The 19,845-nt window shown below is 49.6% G+C and overlaps 3 protein-coding genes across 3 annotated transcripts in view; 2 read left to right on the top strand and 1 right to left on the bottom strand.

The window, feature by feature from the left end:
- Window positions 1-9,772, top strand: part of kiaa0930 (KIAA0930 ortholog) — a 30,227-nt gene extending 20,455 nt beyond the window's left edge. The window contains exons 4-10 of the mRNA XM_035401748.1: window positions 190-267; window positions 1,042-1,143; window positions 2,417-2,557; window positions 3,595-3,783; window positions 4,343-4,502; window positions 6,745-6,900; window positions 7,216-9,772. Coding sequence (XP_035257639.1) covers window positions 190-267; window positions 1,042-1,143; window positions 2,417-2,557; window positions 3,595-3,783; window positions 4,343-4,502; window positions 6,745-6,900; window positions 7,216-7,256 — 867 coding nt within the window. The 3' untranslated portion in view covers window positions 7,257-9,772. The remainder of the gene's footprint in view (window positions 1-189; window positions 268-1,041; window positions 1,144-2,416; window positions 2,558-3,594; window positions 3,784-4,342; window positions 4,503-6,744; window positions 6,901-7,215) is intronic.
- A 1,815-nt stretch (window positions 9,773-11,587) lies between these two features.
- nup50 (nucleoporin 50) lies at window positions 11,588-18,174 on the bottom strand. Its single transcript, XM_035401744.1, has 8 exons — window positions 18,023-18,174; window positions 17,186-17,268; window positions 16,799-16,882; window positions 16,357-16,558; window positions 14,412-15,116; window positions 13,079-13,169; window positions 12,736-12,854; window positions 11,588-11,811 (listed from the first exon to the last, which is right to left on the bottom strand). The coding sequence occupies exons 2-8, from the start codon at window positions 17,252-17,254 to the stop codon at window positions 11,615-11,617; spliced, it is 1,467 nt and encodes a 488-aa protein (XP_035257635.1). The 5' UTR covers window positions 17,255-17,268; window positions 18,023-18,174; the 3' UTR covers window positions 11,588-11,614.
- Window positions 15,540-19,845, top strand: part of phf21b (PHD finger protein 21B) — an 88,401-nt gene continuing 84,095 nt past the window's right edge. Inside the window, exon 1 of the mRNA XM_035401737.1 lies at window positions 15,540-15,743. Within this exon, the coding sequence (XP_035257628.1) occupies window positions 15,604-15,743 (140 nt within the window). The 5' untranslated portion in view covers window positions 15,540-15,603. The remainder of the gene's footprint in view (window positions 15,744-19,845) is intronic.

The following is a 19,845-nucleotide window of genomic DNA, read 5'->3' on the forward strand; positions in this document are numbered from 1 at the left end:
GGATAGAACCTTCATTGTCCATTGCTTCACAATGACAATAAAAAACAACAAAGAACATCCCTTGTTGTAGATCTCAATTCTCCCTCTCTCCCCCTCTCTCCATCCCCCTCTCCCTCTCTCCCCCTCTCTCTCTCCATCCCCCTCTCTCTCTCTCTCTCACTCTCCCTCTCCCTCTCTCTCTCTCTCCAGCTTGACTACGTGGTCACATGTGCGGTCTGCACGCGCTCAGACGCAGGAGACATCCACATTCATAAGAAGAAGTCCCAGGTGAGTGGCTCAGAAAGCGGTGAACACAAACCCCCTGCAGTGTGTTATCCACAGGCTGCACACTCCTCCAGTGTAGCCCCTGCTTTCCCTTCCCTGGTGCTTCAACCACACACTCCTTTCTCAGCTTTATTCTTCACCATGCAAACCATCAGGGGAAAGAAAAGCACATTTATTCTAGGAGTATGTGGCACGTTCTTTCTTCTTGCTTGAGGAAGGCTGAACCCACTGTTCCACAGATCTCATGTGTGCAGGAACCGATCTAACCCGTCATAGAGCTGTCGGACTCGCATCAGCCAATTAGGAGTCCCTCCTTCCAAAGGTCACGTGCCAATTGGCTGGCTTGGAGTCCAGCAGTCAGCAGATCGCATTTACTAGAACTGATTCGGAATTCATTATTCTACAGATGACCTTTTGCCGTGACCGATGTGCTACGCCTGTGCACGGAACTGTGCTGATGACCGGGTGCATATTTCTTACAGTATGCAGAAGGGGTCGGTTGTAAAAATAAAATTAAAAATAAAAAAAAACTTGAAAGAAAATATATTTTTTTTTATTTAAGATAGTCATTGTTTCAGCTGGTCTGCTGAGTAACAAACCGGGCCCATGTGTTTAAATGCCTGTACACAGAGAGCACAGTGCACTTATTCGCATCACTCAGGATCTCTGGCTTAATGGACATGCTCCTGCCCTTTTGGTTGCCTTGGTAACCCGTGACATCGCTGGTGGGGAGTGTTCCATTGCCCTAACCCCCCCACTGTTTCCTCTCCCTCACAGCAAGTGTTCGCCTCCCCCAGTAAAAACCCCATGGACAGCAAGGGCGAGGAGTCCAAGATGAGCTACCCCAACATCTTCTTCATGATCGACAACTTCGAGGAGGTACCGTCGTCCCCTCCCCTTTATTCAATCCTGTCCAATGATAAGCTAGGGTCGCGGTGCTGACTGACTGACTGCGTAGGCGTCCAATGAGACCCCTGGGACGGAGTGTCGATTGACCCCCCCCCCCCCCCCCCGCAATGAAGTGACACTTTTAGTCAGGAGCAGGTCAAGTGTCTTAATTACCCAACGTGTACACTGGTCACTTCTCAAACGGCTCTGTCTGTGATGGGTAATCAATTGGAAGGCGGTTTAATGCACTCTGGAGGCTGACGGACGCAGTGGTGGCTTCCGCGCGGTTTATCCGCTGATATGAAGCCCTTATCCCGCGCAGAGACCCGCCTGCTCCAGCACACGGGCACCCGCTAACCCGCCTGGCCTTTCTGTACTGCCCAGGCTAGCAGCCGCTGTGGGACGTAAACCCACACTCACCCGGGCAGCCCTTAAACATCACCCACCGTTAGGCCCTTATTCAGAGTACTTCAGTACTCCAGGGCAGGCTGGGAGAACTGCACCCGAATGTGTGCTGACACATGCTGCATTCTACCACTGTGAAACTTACAACTTGAAGGCTTGAAAGCAAATCTTGTTTTTATTTAAAAAATATTCATATTGTAAAGTATATTTAGTAAATAACTGATATGCTGTGCAATATCTTTACACTTCTACAGGCAGAGAATGTGTGTGTTGGAATGTAGTGAATTCTGAACGCTTTCCAATTGTACTGTCACGCATTCATTTAGACTCAGCAGATAACCAGCTGCATGGTGTCTGTGTTCTTTACATTGCTGCTTACTGATAAAGCAGAAGAATTTCAATTTGATGCACCTACCTCGCTTGATAGGGTGTGACCAAGCACTCTGCTGTGACAATGGACATTCTGTCCCACAGCTGAGCACCAGGAACAAGGATATTGAAATAGAGATGAGTCAGTCGGGATAGTAGCTTACTGCACTTGGCAGAAGGTGTCGTATCTAGTGTGTTTAGATTCTGTGGTAATAGCACTGGCAGAAGGTGTAGCATCTAGCGTGTTTAGATTCTGTGGTAATAGCACTGGCAGAAGGTGTCGTATCTAGTGTGTTTAGATTCTGTGGTAATAGCACTGGCAGAAGGTGTAGCATCTAGTGTGTTTAGATACTGTGGTAATAGCACTGGCAGAAGGTGTAATATCTAGTGTGTTTAGATACTGTGGTAATAGCACTGGCAGAAGGTGTAATATCTAGCGTGTTTAGATACTGTGGCAATAGCAGTAGTGTTGTCTGCTCTGTTTGGGCAGGTCTTCAGTGATATGACGGTGGGGGAGGGGGAGATGGTCTGTGTGGAACTGGTGGCCAGCGACAAGAGCACCACCTTCCAGGGGGTCATCTTCCAGGGGTCCATCCGCTACGAGGCCCTGAAGAAGGTCTACGACAACCGGGTGAGAACCGGCCGTCCAGCCTCTCCCTCCTTTCTGTTAAACTCTAATGGTCACATTTACAGCAACACGGAGAGGAGTGTTAAGGAGTAAAATGTTCAGGAGGGATAAACTGTGTGTGCTGCTGATTTAGTGGCAGCCATTTTCTTGGTCAGCTAGGCCGTTGAAAGCATGTGTTTCCATAAGTTCTTGCATCATTTTTCCCGAAACCCATTAAGACATTACAAGTGTGGCCCGTTGCCAAAATTGCCGCTCTTAATTTTCCACAGATGGCTTAATTTCTGAGACCAGGTGTCCGCACTTTCAGCAGCTAGAACCCTCCTCCCTCGGTGGACATTAAAACCAAAGTTTTACTGCTCCTTACCATTCAGGGGTTGTAGCAAAAAACACAATAATCAGTCGGGGCCCCAAGCCATTTGGAGAACCCCTGACGAACAGCATAATGAACTACAAAATGAACACTTTACTCGTGTGATAAGTCTCATATAAATCAGATGAATGCACGTCTTTTACTGAGCCTCTTCTAAATGAATGTAATATAATTTCATACAACAAGTAATCAAATGCATTAGCTGGGGGCAAATAGACTTCCTGGTGAGGTCTGAAGGCTGTCTGCTGATTGGCTGCCGAAGGAGGAATGTCTTGGAACGTTCGGAGTACATAACCCATCCTGAAGCTCAGCTTCCCCTTTGAAAATCATGCTGAATGCTTGTGTGCTGGTGACTGTGGCAGAAGGATGGATGTGATTGGCTGAGAGACGTGTTTAATACCTGTGTGCAGGTGAGTGTGATGATGTGATTGGCTGAGACACGTGTTTAATACCTGTGTGCAGGTGAGTGTGATGATGTGATTGGCTGAGAGACAGGTGTAATACCTGTGTACAGGTGTGTGTGGTGATGTGATTGGCTGAGAGACAGGTTTAATACCTGTGTGCAGGTGAGTGTGATGATGTGATTGGCTGAGAGACAGGTTTAATACCTGTGTGCAGGTGAGTGTGATGATGTGATTGGCTGAGAGACGTGTTTAATACCTGTTTACAGGTAAGCGTGGCGGCAAAGATGGCCCAGCGCATGTCCTTCGGTTTCTACAAGTACAACAACATGGAGTTTGTGCGCATGAAGGGGCCCCAGGGGAAGGGCCACGCAGAAATGGCGGTCAGCAGGGTGCCCACAGGAGACACCTCGCCCTGTAACACCGAGGAGGACCCCGACTCTCCTGTGCACATGGCGGTGAGTGAGCACACACACACACGCACGCACACACGCACACACACACTCATACACACGCACACACGCACACACAGGAACCTGTACAAACAGAATCGCACTCACATCTCAAGCATCGCTGTGCAGTGATTTAGTTTGTAAATAGAGCTGCCCATAGTGTACCCTGCTTCAGACACACAAACAAACACAAGGGCACTCTCTCCCTGTCTCCCCCTCTCTCCCCCCGTATCCCAGCAGGCACTGGGAGATTATGTAGATGCAGGTTATCATCTGTCCGCGGTACTTCCAGGCAGACAGAGCCCACCCGCTGCAGCCCCTCCTTTGATGTGGTGCCAGTTTGCTGTTTCTCCGCCTGGCGCTTGATTAAATGTGTCTAAGCTTTGACATTGTCTGGGCTCAGCTCTAAATTTAGATTTTGGGCCCAGCGTCGCCTCGTCTGCTGCCCTCCAGCGCGGCGTTGGTCATTTTCCGCCTTTTCTCCTTCACTCCTTATTGTGAGGGAGGAACAGCCTGCACCCCCTGACCCCCCCCCTAACCCTGGGTCCTGTCGCTGGCCAATCAGGTGACCTCCTTCAGCACCCCGCCCACGCCGGAGAGGAACCGCCCCTCCTTCTTCTCCCCGTCGCTGCGCAGGAAGGTGCCGCGGAACCACATGGCCGAGATGAAGAAGTCCCACTCGGCCAACGACAGCGAGGAGTTCTTCAGGGAGGAGGACGGCGGAGGTGAGGAGGCTCGCGCACGGGGGGGGGGGGGGGGGGGGCTGCCAGATCCAAGCCGCCTCTGCTGTACCCCGTTCCACCCACTGCCTACCTCCTGACTCCCCGTCCCACACCTACACCTACACCCGCACCCACTGCGCCCAACAACCCGAACTTGCCTTATGCAGTTTACGGTTTATAACGTGCTGTCATGGAGATGCCGCTCGCAAGATGTGAAAACCCACGTGACCTTCCTTGACCAATCAGGAGATGGATAGGGAACACAATGGGATTAAATAGCGGAACCGAGATAGAGGCTTGTTGATACTTCCCCCGAGTTGTACATAGAGATCCTGTGTGCTGGTGCAACAGCATCTGGAGACAAAGCTCAGGACTGCAGTCTCCCGGTCAGGATTGGCAGCTCATGTGTAATGTCTAATTAGCACGCTGGCTGTGACACAGAACATTACTTACAATATCACATTACTGTGCTGCAGACACGTTGAGTTAGATACAGACACACCTGCAGCAAAGCCTTATGTGAAGTGTAGTTTTTGTATTTTTTTTGTACGTGAGCCTGGGGTCCTGAATGTGTACGGTCTTTCTTTGAAAACTGTCATCTCAGAACATTTGTACATAAATGATCTGTTAGACTAATGGAATTTTTTATAAGTCCGTATATCATGTTGATTATATATAAAAATCCAGCCAAAAAAAGAGAGAGAATAATTCACATCAGGCTGCAAAGAGCAAGGAGACATTTTCACAGGTGACGAATCAAGCCTTGAATCATGAATCATCTATTTTTAAAGCGCTCCGCTTTCACCTTTTTAAAGGAGCTTTTGTGTGGGACACAGCACTGCCACATGTCAGCGTTCTCACGTACGCTTTAAATATTCTGAATTTAAATATATTTAAATATCTCCAGTACACGCTAACATATGAGCGAGCTGATTTAGATTCAGTAATGCGTCAGGGTATTAAAAAAGGGTAGATCGTGTTAGCTGAAACGGCTGGCCAAGCTAAATGCCTGATTTAAAAAGGTTTATCCGAAGGCAAATAATAGCTAGCAAATAATTAAATCAATGTAACTTAAAATTTAAAAAATGAAATAAAATAATGTTCCTGGAATTTCAGGATTTTTACTGATAGATTTGAAAGAGGGTGGGAGGATTCGACTGCTGTTATTTTGTGCGGTGTATTTTTTGTTTATATTGATAAAAGATTACGTATGTTTTATGATAGAACAGCGCAGAATGAAGCATTGAACATTCATTATTGATTCCTCATTTGCATCAGGGTGGTAAAAGGCTTTGCGCAGGCTCATTAAAATACCCTGGGGATTCTGCGGATTTATACTTTTCTGAAGGAATATAAAAAGTGGATTAGATGCTGATCAAGTAGCTCCGTCAGCAGAATGAGAAGCCATGGGTGGAAATCAAGGGCAATTTCACACATTTCACACTCGTCACAGGTGTGTGTGAGTTTCTCAGGTGTGTGTGTGCGTGTGCGTGTGTGTGTGTGAGTGAGAGTAACTCAGGTGTGTGAGTTTCTCAGGTGTGTGAGTGTGTGTGTGTGTGTGTGTGTGAGTTTCTCAGGTGTGTGTGTGTGTGAGTTTCTCAGGTGTGTGTGAGTGTGTGTGTGAGTTTCTCAGGTGTGTGTGAGAGTGAGTGTGTGTGTGTGTGTGTGTGTGTGAGTTTCTCAGGTGTGTGTGTGTGTGTGAGTGTGTGTGTGTGTGTGAATTTCTCAGGTGTGTGTGAGTGTGTGTGTGTGTGTGAGTTTCTCAGGTGTGTGTGAGTGTGTGTGTGTGTGTGTGAGAGTGAGTGTGAGTTTCTCAGGTGTGTGAGTGTGTGTGTGTGTGTGTGAGTTTCTCAGGTGTGTGTGAGTGTGTGTGTGTGTGTGTGTGTGTGTGAGTTTCTCAGGTGTGTGTGTGAGTTTCTCGGGTGTGTGTGAGTGTGTGTGAGTATCTCAGGTGTGTGTGAGTATCTCAGGTGTTTGTGAGTGTGTGTGTGTGTGTGTGTGTGAGTATCTCAGGTGTGTGTGAGTATCTCAGGTGTGTGTGAGTGTGTGTGTGTGTGTGTGAGTATCTCAGGTGTGTGTGTGTGTGAGTGTGTGTGTGTGTGAGTGTGTGTGTGTGTGTGAGAGTTTCTCGGTGTGTGTGTGTGTGTGTGTGTGTGTGTGTGTGTGTGTGTTTCTCAGGTGTGTGTGTGTGTGTGTGAGTTTCTCGGGTGTGTGTGAGTTGTGACTCTGCCCCTCTGACTCACAGACCTGCACAACGCCACTAACCTGCGCTCGCGCTCCCTGTCTGGGACGGGCCGCTCCCTGGTGGGCTCCTGGCTGAAGCTGAACCGCACGGAGGACTACTTCCTGCTGTACTCCCATCTCACCTACGTCACACTGCCCCTGCACCGGATCACCACGGGTGAGAGACCCCCCCCCCCCCAATTTATGCATTCTATAAATTCATTATATTTTAAATGTAAAGGCCAGCCACTACATGCATGCTGTGGGCCTTTAAACCTTTAAGGTGTGAGATCACAGATATGTGATTAGAATGTTCCTAGGTGAACATTCTAATGCTGATGTAACAATCACTGGTAATATAAAACAATGGAGTTCTAGAACACTTACTTACAATTTTGAAACAAACATTCCAAAAAACCTACTCCCCTACTTGAAAGGGTTAAACTGCCCTCTCTGACTGCTGCCCTTGCTCTCTCTCCCCCCTCCCCTCCAGACATACTGGAAGTGAGACAAAGGCCCATTCTGATGACATAGCAACGAGATCCACTGCCTCAGAAACACTCTACCAAGTGCCTACTGCATCGGGCCACCTACACAACACCACCACCTAGTGTCAAGGCAGAGAACCAAAAAAAAAAAGGAAAAAAAAGGAGAAAAAAAAAACGAGGAAAGAACATAGCCAGAGAAAAAGGGACGTCTTCGGAAAGAAAAACCAGCCAATCAAAAAGTGCCTCTTCCTTCCTTCCCACCTACTGCTCAGCGAGGAACAGCGGGCACGAGGCAGTTTCCCAGGTAACAGGTAACGGACTCTGGACGGCAGTTCTCTCCGAAACCCCCCACCCCCAGCCGCTCTTTAAAAAAAATAATAATGAATTATTATTTATGGAGGTTTTTCCACTTGACGTGGGACTGACAGCACTGACAGGCTGAACTTTGACCCCACTTTTCCTGTAAATAGCTCTCTGACGCCGAGCTGCCGCTCCTCCTCGGCATCGAACAAAGACTCGCCCTTTCTCTCCGTACCTTGCAGTTTTTTAAAACAAAGGGATGTACAGACTGTTCCTGCTGATTTTTACCCTTGTAGGCGTGCGTTACAAGCGTTCCAGTGTTGGGGTGCGGGGGGGGGGTGGGGGTCAGGGGTCAGACTCGAGGGGGTCCATGTGTGCTGTGGCCTTTCTGTGCTCCAATAACGCGCCTTTCCGTGTGCCCCACCGGCAGCGCTGACGTCTAAAGGAACGGGTTGCTGTGTGTTAGTCGCGTTCACACTTACTGTAGGAGGGATGTAGCTGTGCACTTATTCACCGTGTTGCTGTAAAAAAAAAAAACTAACAAACCAACCGCCAAATCGCCAGCGAGCGCCTCAACGCACCGTCCGTCGCCACGGCGTCCGTCGCCACGGCGTCCGTCTCCGCTCACCCAGGTTCCAGCTTACCGCGTCCTCTCGTCTTCTGAGCGTCTCCGGCCCGAGCTTCGCTGAGGACGCGCGCGCCGCGTCGCCTACGGTCAAAAACACGCCGCCAGAGCCCGCCGGCTTCCGCTGCGGCTGATTGGCCGGTTCCTGCTGATCAAACTGTGGACTTCCTGTGGAGCTCAGTGGCTCCATCGCACCGTGAATGTTATTATTGGTAATAATGGTATTATGCTGGTTGTAGTTTTATTTTATTTTATTTTTTGTCTAATGAGTAAACAGGCTCCAAATGCAGATTATGGGACATGCAACATGCAAACAAACGCTAAGACCAGCCTACCCCAAAAAAACTCTCTGTATTTATTTGTTTGTATATAGAAAAAGGCATCACTTGGCCTGGACTACCTTAGCACCTGTATTACAACTCCTCCTCACCTGTGGAGCTTTCAGCCTTATAGGGAAGTGAACAGGGAGGTCCTCCCCACCAGCTACTAGTTTCACCAGTCACTGGTGTCCCACCCTGACGCACGTACCTCCACCTCCATCGCAGGTATGTGCTGGTATGCCGTAATCCAGAGGGTTAAATTCTGTGAAAATGTCTCGTTTTTGGCAACGATTACCGTCGAACACTGGAGGACGGGGGCAGAATGGACAATGTTTCCCATGGCAACAGACCCCCCCCCCTCCTCTAAGCTTCCAAACCCCCCCCCCCCCCCCAGTTTATTTAACGTAGCACCCCATAAGAAAGGATCAAATCTTCAAAACTATGAACAAGTCACCATAGCACAGTTAAACACACAGCGGCACCCTGCAGCGCCATCCACAGGTGGGTGGTGATGATGGCGCTCTTTTTTCTGGGCTGTGTCACACACCGTGCGGGCCTCTTTCCTCTCAATACCCAAGCGATCTCCTCCTCCCGCAGAGGGATGCTGGGTAATCTGCGGCTACGCTGTAAATAAGGGCATACTAAGACTAAGACTAGGCAGCTCTCGAGCAAAGCAAACAAGCAGTGCAGCGTTACCGTGTCTGTGATGTATTCCCAGCAGCACAACAGCGTTACGTCTGAATCAGACCTGGGTCAAATGCGTATTTGTTTTGGATTCAAATACTTTTCTGTGCTCTATTGATCTTGCCTGGTGTAATTGAGCCTGCCAATATGACCAGAAGGCGGGTGTTTGCACTTTTTGAGAGTATTTCATTGGTTCCAATACACCAGACAAGATCAGCAAAGGAGTAGAACAGTATTTGACCCAGGTCTGGTCTGAATTTAAGAGATGTAGAAGCTGTTATGACCGCTTTAACAACACCTTGGGCTCCCTCCTCCAGACGGACACCTGCGCATCGTTTAAGAACCTCTTTTTAAACATTTTCAGTCCTCGTTCCTTTTTTATTACTGCTACTCCCATGCGCATACACAGAAGCCTGTGTTCAGAATGGACTAGGAAGCCATTTTGTTTTTCTCTTTGTAAAGGAGTCTGTTTTGTGGCGCGCAGACTCTTCCTCGCGCTTTAAGAGCCACTTTTTATATCGAGCAGAAGAAGAAAAGACGTCGTCGTCGGTGTGCATGTTCAGTCCATACTGTCCCTTTTCTGTACTTTATGAAAATACAGATTACCAGATAAAAACACTCAATGCTTGTCTCCTCACTGTGTTTTTTATTTTATTTTTTGCATCATTAGTATGAATGAATATGAATCTCATCCTCCAAGGGCTGCTGTGGATGTGGGCTCCTCCCCTAAACTTAATTTACCAGCCAATCATGAATCTAAACAGCTGTCAAAATCCACTTAACCAATCAAATCATGCAAATCCCATTGCCATTATACAAACCAGATTTGGACAGTGAAATGCGACTCACCTTTTAATTGTAAGAGAAAATAAGACAGAAAATGAAGATAAACAGAACAAGACTGGCAGCAATATGCCTGAGACAAGAAAAAAAAAAGACTAAATTTAGCAATGGCTCCCTCTAGTGGCAGCCGTAATGCTAGTTCCAGAAATGCTGACCTTGCTAAAAAAAAAAAAGAGGACGAGGTCCTGAAATCTGCACTGTGAGACATGCCGTTTCTGAGGGGTTGGGAGTGGTGGGGTAAAAAAGGCTTTGACAGAAACACCACAGACCCAAAATTAAGAACAGCAGAGGGCATGCCCCAGAAGGAAGAAAGCACGGCGCGTTTAAGTGAACGTGTAGTGGTTTATTCACCAGTCACTTACACTGTTACTCACAAACGCATCATCAGGCACCGCCACACTCACCGTGTCACCTCTGCCAAGGCAATACAAAGGACACTTAAACAAAAACCCACCGGATCCACACTTCGACACATTTACCAGGTAGAAAAACAAGCGCCATTTTGTTGTAGTTTTTTGTTTTTTTTTGGACTCATTCGCAAGCCATCCAGGGATGTTAAGACAGTGTTAAGACTCCCCTAACGTACGGCTTACCCAAGCCTGGGGCACCAGACTCTTACATACAGAGACCTGTGGGAAGGACTGGGTGAGACTCATTTACACAAGAGCATCTGCTAGAATAAATACTCTAAAAATCTGGCGAGCGGCCAGAACCACACTAAAAAAATATATATAATTCAAGTTCTGAAGACAATGGTGAACAACTACTGGTACGCTTAGGACAGGTTCTGCAAACACAAATCCAATATCAACTGTACTCCCACGAGTCTAAAACTGAAACGGGTTACAAGACTCCTAAAGCTAAATAAACTGTCTTAATACATGTGCTCAGTCATACTTTTTTTTTGTCTGTTTTAGTTAGTTGCTGAAAAGCCAAGCAGTTTCAAAACTTGCAGTAGGTTTCATGTTTTCTTTTTATATATGTATGTGTATATAAACAGGGAACAGGTAACAAGTACAAAACATCCAGGCTGATCAGGCTTCTATAAAGCACTGACGTTCGCTCCTCTCTGGCTGGCTGTCCAAATCCACAGTACCGCTAACCCCGCTGAAATGACAGCGCTCCTGGTGATGGGCCTCTTCCAATCAATTCATCTCAAACCTTAGCAGCAAAAATTCTAACATGACGGAATGTTCATGGATCCACTAAAAATATTTTTTTTTTCCTTTTATTTTTTAGCAAACTGTGGAATAAAAGAAATCGGGGGAGATTTCAGTTCATTTCGGCATTTGGGTAGACGAGAGCGGGCAGAAAACCTTTCTGAAGTTTTTCATTTTCATGAGAAAGCAACTCGTTTCTGAGACGGACTAAAATATGCGGGGGCATGCAAACGATGGGGCCTTTAATTACAATGTGCTGTTGTGCTGAGGAGTAAGACCCAAACTGCTCATCCTGAGGGGGGGGGGGGGGGGGGTAACCTTTCAGACAGGACAGGGCAGGATGCAGGAGCAGAGGGAGGGGGGTTCGGGACAATCTGTTGAAACAGTGCAGCCTATTTTCTGATTTCGGGGTTTCAGCAGGCCGGGGCGGGTGGGGGGCGGGGGCAGTGGGGTGGGGGGTCGGGGGGTGGGTTCACGCCTTCTCCTGCAGCATTTTGTGAAGTTCGTCGGCGTCCTCGGCCGTTTTGACTCTGATGAGGAGCGGGACGGCGACGGCGGGGTTCTTGTCGTCCACGGGGGGGTTGGGCACGCACACCACCATCACGTTGTTCTTGCCCTTCCGGGAGCAGGGCATGGACGCCGGAACCAAGATGTTCAGCAAAATGTTTCCTGGGGGGGAAGAGAGAGTGTCGCGCAATCTTTCAGCACCAATCACAGATCTGATGTCGTCACCTGCGGACTTCCCAGAATGTACTCTCATTTTGTCTTGAAAGCATATGTAAATGCTAGTGCCAAGTTAACTGCTGCCTTTCTGCATATCGCCCTGTACCGCATACCTGCATTACTTAAAACGTCCACTAGAGGGATGGCACACACTGCGAGTGGCCCTAGGGAAGGCAGCCGGCTTGAGCAATCTGACATTAATATGGAGGTGCTGCAGGGCTGCTTCAGTGCGGGCCTTTGTGTGGCGATGCCCCCCCTCCCGACTGGGTGAGGCTCTCCCGCGCTGTGATTGGACGTACAAACAGGCTAAGTGCTTTGGGATAGGTCGAGCCAGAGCACTGCTGAGAACACTCATTTTCAATGCCCTTTCAGTTTTTTTAAAGGACAAAAGCTGCTTTGCCATCCTGTTCAGCACCTCCAATAAAACAGAGAGAGGCTGGACATGAGGTTTAAGGAAACAGTGACAGTGTGTGGTCACACTAACACTTACAGAGTTAAAGTAACACTGACTGTGTTCCGAGTGGAGATGATGTGTCTGGTGTGAATTCTCCACACGACCCCAGTGAACCCCCCTCCCCTGCCCCCCCACCGTCAGAACTGTGAGCTTCTGCTTTCAGATGCTTTTTCCACCAATTAACTGGGCTGCTTGGCAATCTCCGTGGCAACGGGAGCAGCACCCCCCCCCCCCCCCAGCCTGCACTGGTTCATGGTTTAGCAGTTCTCTCAGGCCTCAGACACTGGAGCAGGCCGGTGTGCATTAGGACACACCAGCGCCACAGTGCGGCCTGTTTCCCGCCCCTGTTCTGTGAAGGGCACGCAGGCGCGGCTAACTCAGCCTGCTCATGTTATGCCGCAGGCGAGGTCGGGTACCTAGGTTAGTGTCGGCGCGGACGAGGAGCTGGGTCTTCCCCTCAGCCACGTGCTTCAGGTGCAGCGTCCCCACGCCCTTCTCCTTGAACTCGTTCTCTTTCTTGTAAAACAGTTTGCACCTGAAGAGAGACAGAAGAGGGGTAAGAAATAAAAACCTTACTGAAGGGGCACGGAGGGGAAGAGCTGAGGCTGAACCACAAGGCCCATGATGCATCACTGCGCCGGTTCATTCAGCTTCACTCAGAGCGCCCCCTGTGCTTTACTGTAGCACAGCAGTGCTGTTTTGTTCTCTGCAGTCTGATTGGTCGATCCCACAGGACCACGCTGGGTTGCGGGGGCTTACTTTTTAGAATAGAAGGCGTCTTCCTCCTTGACCTCCGTGATGACGGGCTTGGGGGGCTCCTCCGACTCCTCGTCCGCGCCTCCGTTCTGATCTGGGGGTTGGGGGGGAGATGCATTTAACGCCCACACCATATAAACCCGAGCCTCAGCACCGTTTCCTGGGGGCACTCTGCCCCTCACACGCCCAGTGCTGGGAGCTCAGCCAGCTCTGTGTGCTGCTGCACATCCACCCTGCTGGGGCTGAGCCCTCATCCAAACGCGCTCCACTCACAGAGCAGCACACAGCACTCCGGGCACCAGATGGAGCAGACTCAGCACAGGTGTAGGTGCGGCTTTGGCACACGGCACAGAGGAGTCAAACCAGGACTACCAGCACACACACAGCGCTATAAAACACTATAAAACAGACTGCTCCTCTCATCTTGACACAAACTGGCAGAAACGTACAATGGAAATAGTAAATCAGATCCATGCTCCGTATCGGTAATCAGATCCATGCTCTGTATCGGAATATACTGAGGACCACCGTGGTTCCATGCTTCAACACGCCACACAACATTAAAAACATATTTTCTCTCAATTTTAAACAGAAAGATGACAATATTATACTGAGGAAAATCAGCTGTGCATTACACCAGTCTTTAACAGTCCAGTAGTGCAGGAGGTAGAGCATCTATCCGCGGTGGAAGCTTCCAGGTTACAGAGCAAGTATAATTCAGCATCTAAACTAAATGAACCAGTAATAAAAATCCCAGTGTCACACATTCACAAGGAAACAATGCAACACTATTCTTAAAACACAGATTAAGTCACCCATTAAGATTTATTCTGATTAGGACGCAGGTCTCCTGTATCCAGAATCCATGGTAAACTACTAGAAACAATATAAGGCTTGAAACTAAAACCTGTGTAACACCCAGGCACGACTAATCACCCAGATCCACCTGTGCTCTGATTCTGCACGGCTGGCTATGAGGTCCCAGCTACATTTACCCAGATGCACTGAGCCAGTCCCATGGGTCTGTAACCTCACAATACACTACTCTGTGTTTATCAATCTGCGCAACCCACACACACAGCTTCACACATACGCAGCCCCAAATACACACCCACCCACAAACATACACAGCGAAGCAAACACAGACACCCATATCGCAGACATACAGTGACACACACAGGCATACGTATTCACACACACACACACACACACAAACAGACATACGCAGTGACGCGTGCACAGACATACGTATTCACACACACACACACACACACGTACAAACACAGACAGACATACGCAGTGATGCGCACACACAGTGACACACAGGCAGCTGTACCTTCTGTCTTCTGGCTGCTGGCCGCCTCGGTCTTGGCCCCCCCAAAGGAGAAGGTGGCGGCGGGCGCGGTTGTTGTGGCCCCCTGGCCCCCGAAGAGGGGCGCGAGGGAGCCCTGGCTGGAGAAGGAGAAGCTCAGCGGGGCCGCGGAGGCCCCCAGGGACCCCAGCACAGAGCTGTCCACCTTCTTCCCAAAGTTAAAGGACACCCCGGCAGGGGGCGGGCCGCTCTCCTTCTCCCCGCTCAGGGGGAACAGAGCGGGGGCCGTCGCCCCCGACGACGGGGCTTGACTGGCGCTGCTGCTGCTGCTGCTGCTGCCGGCAGCGGCTGGCTGAGAGCCCTCGGTGTTCCCGCCCTTCTCCTGGCTCTCTGGCCCCGCCCCCGTCCCGTACTTCTGCTCGATGCTGGCCAGGTGGCGCTCGTAGTCGCGGAAGATGGGGTTGAGGTCGCACAGCGGGTTGTCGTTGACGTGCTTGTCGATCCAGTCCCGGACGGAGCAGTTCAGCGCGGTGAGCTGGCGGCTGTACTCCCTGCTCCGGCTGGAGCTGCTGCTGCCGCTGCTGCTGCTGGAGCTGCTGGAGCTCCAGCTCTGAGCCGGCCCGGGGGCGGAGCTCTGAGCCAGGCTGGGGGCGGAGCCATTGGGCTGCTTGCTTGTGACCTCAGCAGTCGGGGGCGGGGAGGAGGCTGGGCCGTTGAACGTCAGCGAGGCTGGAACGACAGAGAAAGAAAGAAAAAAAAAAAAGGATAAAAATGAGGGGGAGGGGAGGAAAGGGAAAAAGGAAACGAGGGAGAGGGAAGAAAAAAAAAAAAGGCGAACGAGCAGCGACTTCATTTCAGCGAGTATCTGTTCCACCTGCTTCATGCGCAGGAGCAGAAATCAACCGTGTCTAAATTCTGAATGACAAAACCCGACAACCCTAGAGACCCCCCCCCCCCGCCTGCTCCACCAGTCAGCCCAGCAGCTCTGATTCATTACCCTTTAATGCAGATCCCCCTCTCCTCCCCTCCCCTCCCCTCCCTCAACAGCGTTAGCCATGCAGAAACGCCACCAAACAAAACATGCTTTTTGTTGATGCCAGCGCTAGCCACCTGTACGCTTCTGAGTGAAGCTAGCGCTAGCCGCTGTTGAAAAGGGCAGATAATACAGTATGCCTCTGAGGGTCGCTAACGCTAGCTGCCTGTATGTCTTTCAGTGATGCGAGCGTCAGCCACCGGTGTGCCTGCCGAGCACAACAATGAGGAAGAGCAGCAGGAGCTCAGGAAGCACCCTCCTCCCCCCAAACCCTCTTACGCCCCCCTCCATCCCCCCACCACCCCTGGGGTGGTTTCCAGCAGGTATTCCCTTGCCTCATTAATGCAAGCATGCGATCCCCTTAATGAGCAAATGCCCTTTCTGTGACCACCCCCCCATTATAAATGCAGCCCAGTGTGATGCGGGGAACTAGGACGTCTTAAGAGGTGCATGTGCACAAACACCAGTGCAGCATGTGATTTTACCGGCATGGACATGAGTGTTCGGCATTATACACAGCATGTCACTGCATGACACACCTTAAAACCCGCTTCCCAGAACAAACCAGCAGGATTTAGCCGCCAGTGTGGAGGGCAGTGTGTGCAATGGGAGCTCAGACGGGAGGGAGGAGCTCAGACAGGAGGGAGGTGCGCCTTAGGAGCTCAGACAGGAGGGAGGTGCGCATTAGGAGCTCAGACAGGAGGGAGGTGCGCATTAGGAGCTCAGACAGGAGGGAGGTGCGCATTAGGAGCTCAGACAGGAGGGAGGTGCGCATTAGGAGCTCAGACAGGAGGGAGGTGCGCATTAGGAGCTCAGACAGGAGGGAGGTGCGCATTAGGAGCTCAGACAGGAGGGAGGTGCGCATTAGGAGCTCAGACAGGAGGGAGGTGCGCATTAGGAGCTCAGACAGGAGGGAGGTGCGCATTAGAGACTCACCGGCGGGCGTGGTGGTTGAGGCCGCGGAGGCGAATCCGGGGAAGGACGGGGTGGCGGACGCTCGGCTGCTCCCGTTGGCCATGGTGGAGACGGGCTTGAAGCCGGCGCCGTTCCCAAAGCTGGGAAAGGCTCCGCCCCCTCCTGGCGCTGACCCCGTCACAGAGAAGCCTTTGAAGGCTTTGAAAGCGCCCCCGCTCTCACCCTGGAACAGAGGGAGGAAGCGTGCCAGGGACCGACAAACACGGCCTCCAGGGCTTTTAAACACACCACTCTGCACCCTTAATGGAGCCGACCCCGACCCCGGCCCCGGCCTTCAGTCCACTGCAGACTATATCAGCTTTCAGCATCTGCAGCAGCTTCTGTGAGAGTGAGTGTGTGTCTGTGCGCGTGCGTATCTGTATAGCACGCATGTGTGTGTGTGTGTGTGTGTGATCTAAATTACCTCAGTTCCAGGAGCTCGGCGCTTCGCCTTCTTAATGGGCCTGTTCTTCATCACATCTTCGCTGGCGATAGAAAACATTCCCGCCTGAAACGGAGAGATAAACACGCTGGAGTTTCTGGTACGGTACACACCCACAAGGCTTTTCAGGACTTCTCCTTTCACGCCATTCAATTCAAACCACAGCTCTTAATAACAACCTGAATCAAACAGGCAGCTAGATATGCCACTTCAGAGCCTGCTGAACCAACAATGCAGCCTGGCTGCTTCTGTGTGCTAGTTTCCATCAGCTGTGCGTTAACCCAGCCTGGCAACGAGAGCGGCAAAGCTCGTGCCAGCGGGATCGAATGGCTGTGTGCTAGGGACATGCAAGATTGTATTCCACCCTACCTCCTCTCCTTCATCTTCCTGATCCCAGTTCCTGTCAGTCAGCTCCTTGTCCGCGATCCTTTTAGCCATCACAGATCTGCTCCCTGACAACAAATGCGCAACAATATAAGACGGCTTACGACATTGAAAAAAATACAATCGCCATGTATCCAACTTTCATCACACAATGTCGAATTGTTTGGTCGTACGTGGTGATGTTAAATGGGTTGCATTCAAATCCCCGGTGACAAACGACACCAAGATCCTGTTGTTATAATGTGATGGGCAGGCTTTCACGCTAAATCGAAACTTTAGTTTTGCAATGTGTTCCCGGAAAAGCACTCTGTATTCTGTTATTGCTCGCTAGATGCAACAGTGTGACTGTTGAGATAATGCAAAGTTACCATCAGCAGCTTATATCATATCACACCAACTTAAGTAGCACACATATTTTATAGCTAACTTAACATAAAGAATGTCGCTAGCTGGCTGCTACTAGTGCTAGCTATTATTAACCTATCGGATCTGGCCAACGTTCGCTTCCTAGTAAGGTAACTGCTATTTAGAAAAATAACGTTGGCCAACAGCAGGGGAAAACGGGGACAGCGACAGTTACTAGTTTGATCACAAACACAATCATGTAACTGAGCGAGCCGGCTAGTAATAATGTACACTGTAGTGTTCGCTTTGAGATACATGCTTCTTTAACGAGATTTAGCCAGCAAGCTAGTTAGCTTAGCAAGTTCCTGCTAGTGAAAGCTAACTGCCGGTGTGCTGAAGCAGCCAACAGTTTTACAAACGTTCCACTGAAATGTAGCAAACTAGCAATTAAACTGTTTTCCGTACGAGCCAACATACCTTTTTTCTCGACTCAGATGCCCACCAAGACTTAACTAAGACAATTCTGATCTGCCCCTGATGGTCGTCCACGCTTGTGTCAAATTCACTTTCGGCCCAATTCACGCCGCCATTTTATAAAACGGAATAAGCGCGCGCCTCGCCTCTCTATCGCGCAGGTCTACAGGGAAAATGAATTAAAATAAGACTACAAGGGTATCATGGGAGTTGTAGTATTACAGTAGCGTTCAGCATCCCCTCTTATACATTTACCATAGATGAAGTGTGCTGTTATATTTTCATGAAAATATGTCGCTTATTACAGCTAATCCACCGTATCCGTTTTGCTGGATGTGCCCTATCATATAATCTTTTATTGGGTTCAACATATAGATTTGCAACGTTCTGGTAGCAAATCTATCTTATTAGTCACTGTGTCACAGGCTTCATCTGTATGGTTTTCCATTCCTGGAGTTTTATGTTAGCCTGTTGTATTTAGTGACGTGTTTCTGTGAGGAGTCACACACAGGAAGGGTAGTTACCGTTTATTTTTTGAAAAAGCAAGATCAGCACTGTGGAAAAAAAAACCCAAAAAAAACAAAACAAAACACAATTTCACGAGAGGTCATCTACTGAAAGGGTATTTCCATTTATTTTTTTTATTTTTTTTAAAGTGAGGAGAGCACTGTGGTGTGAGACTACAGCCTCAAAATAGCAAAAATAAATGAATACTGAGACCAAAAAATAAGGGAAAAAAACAAGCAAAACGACAACAACAAAAAAAAAGCCCTTTCAACTGTGACCTGTAATCTGCACAAAGGCGGAGCGATCTAGATAGACCCCAGACATGCTTTCGCTCGCTCGTCTCCATCCGTCTCCACAGCCCCTTTATCGTTGTGCAGACCCCTCTGATGTGGCGGGTTTGGAGCTCCAGTGAAGTCTATCAGCGGGGACATCTGTGGGCCCCACCGGGCTGGGTACACGGCTTCTGAATGAGGGGCGGGGCTTTAGGATCACAAAGACTAGGGGGGGGGGGGCAAGCCTGCTGAGCTGTGAAGATTACAGGGGGCCCCCACTGTCCAGCAGAGGGGACATCCTCTCAATAGGCATGCTGAGGCCCCTTCAGTCAGCCTTACAGGAAGCCAGGCCTGTTCAGGCTCCGGTCAGATTCGGGAAAACCAGGCCCCTACAGGCTCCGGCTGGTTTCTGAGTTCTGTGCTCTGCCCTGCACAGAGCAGCTGAACCAGGATCAGTTCTCCCAAACCTCAACCATAATCAGGAGAAACTAAAACTGATCCAGGGACTCAAACCTGCATTGGGAGTGGGTGGGGTGGTGGGAGGGGGGAATCAATACTGGGCAAGTGGGAGCCTGATGTCTGTTTCTGAAGACATTCTGGGCCTCAGCAGGTAGCTGGTGAATTAAGGGGACGGGATTCCTGGCGGACGTGACGCTAAAATTGACTGCATCTACCAGAGGGTGATTACGGTCACTGAAGTGTCCTTATTTAACACTGCTGAACTCCAGCGGGAAATTACAGCGTAGCGTATGACATGTTCTGATCCGATTCGTCTGCCAAGAGGGCAGAGAACACGACTCTATTAAACATGCAAGCTCGCCCATGTTTGGTAGATATTTGTTGTTGACATCTTTTACTGAATTTAAAAGTGGAATTAACATTTACGTCCAAGCTGGTTCCTTAATTCAATTCATAATCCAGGAGCTTTGATTAGCACTGATTCATGCAGTATAATTGCTCTTTAGTCACACAAGCCATGCAAATGCCTCTCAGGTCATTGAGAAATTCAGTAGCAATTATGCACACCATCAAAAAGCATTATTATAT

Source organism: Anguilla anguilla, chromosome 19, assembly GCF_013347855.1.
Source record: "Anguilla anguilla isolate fAngAng1 chromosome 19, fAngAng1.pri, whole genome shotgun sequence".
Lineage (NCBI taxonomy): Eukaryota > Metazoa > Chordata > Actinopteri > Anguilliformes > Anguillidae > Anguilla > Anguilla anguilla.

Excerpts from the sequence above, each read along its gene's own strand:
- nup50 (XM_035401744.1), bottom strand. The coding sequence starts at position 17,254 with ATGGCTAAAAGGATCGCGGACAAGGAGCTGACTGACAGGAACTGGGAT. Across the intron at positions 15,117-16,356 it reads CTCAACCACCACGCCCGCCG|CCTCGCTGACGTTCAACGGC; the intron begins GTGAGTCTCTAA and ends CTGTCGTTCCAG. Across the intron at positions 11,812-12,735 it reads CCGCGCCGACACTAACCTAG|GAAACATTTTGCTGAACATC; the intron begins GTACCCGACCTC and ends CTTCCCCCCCAG.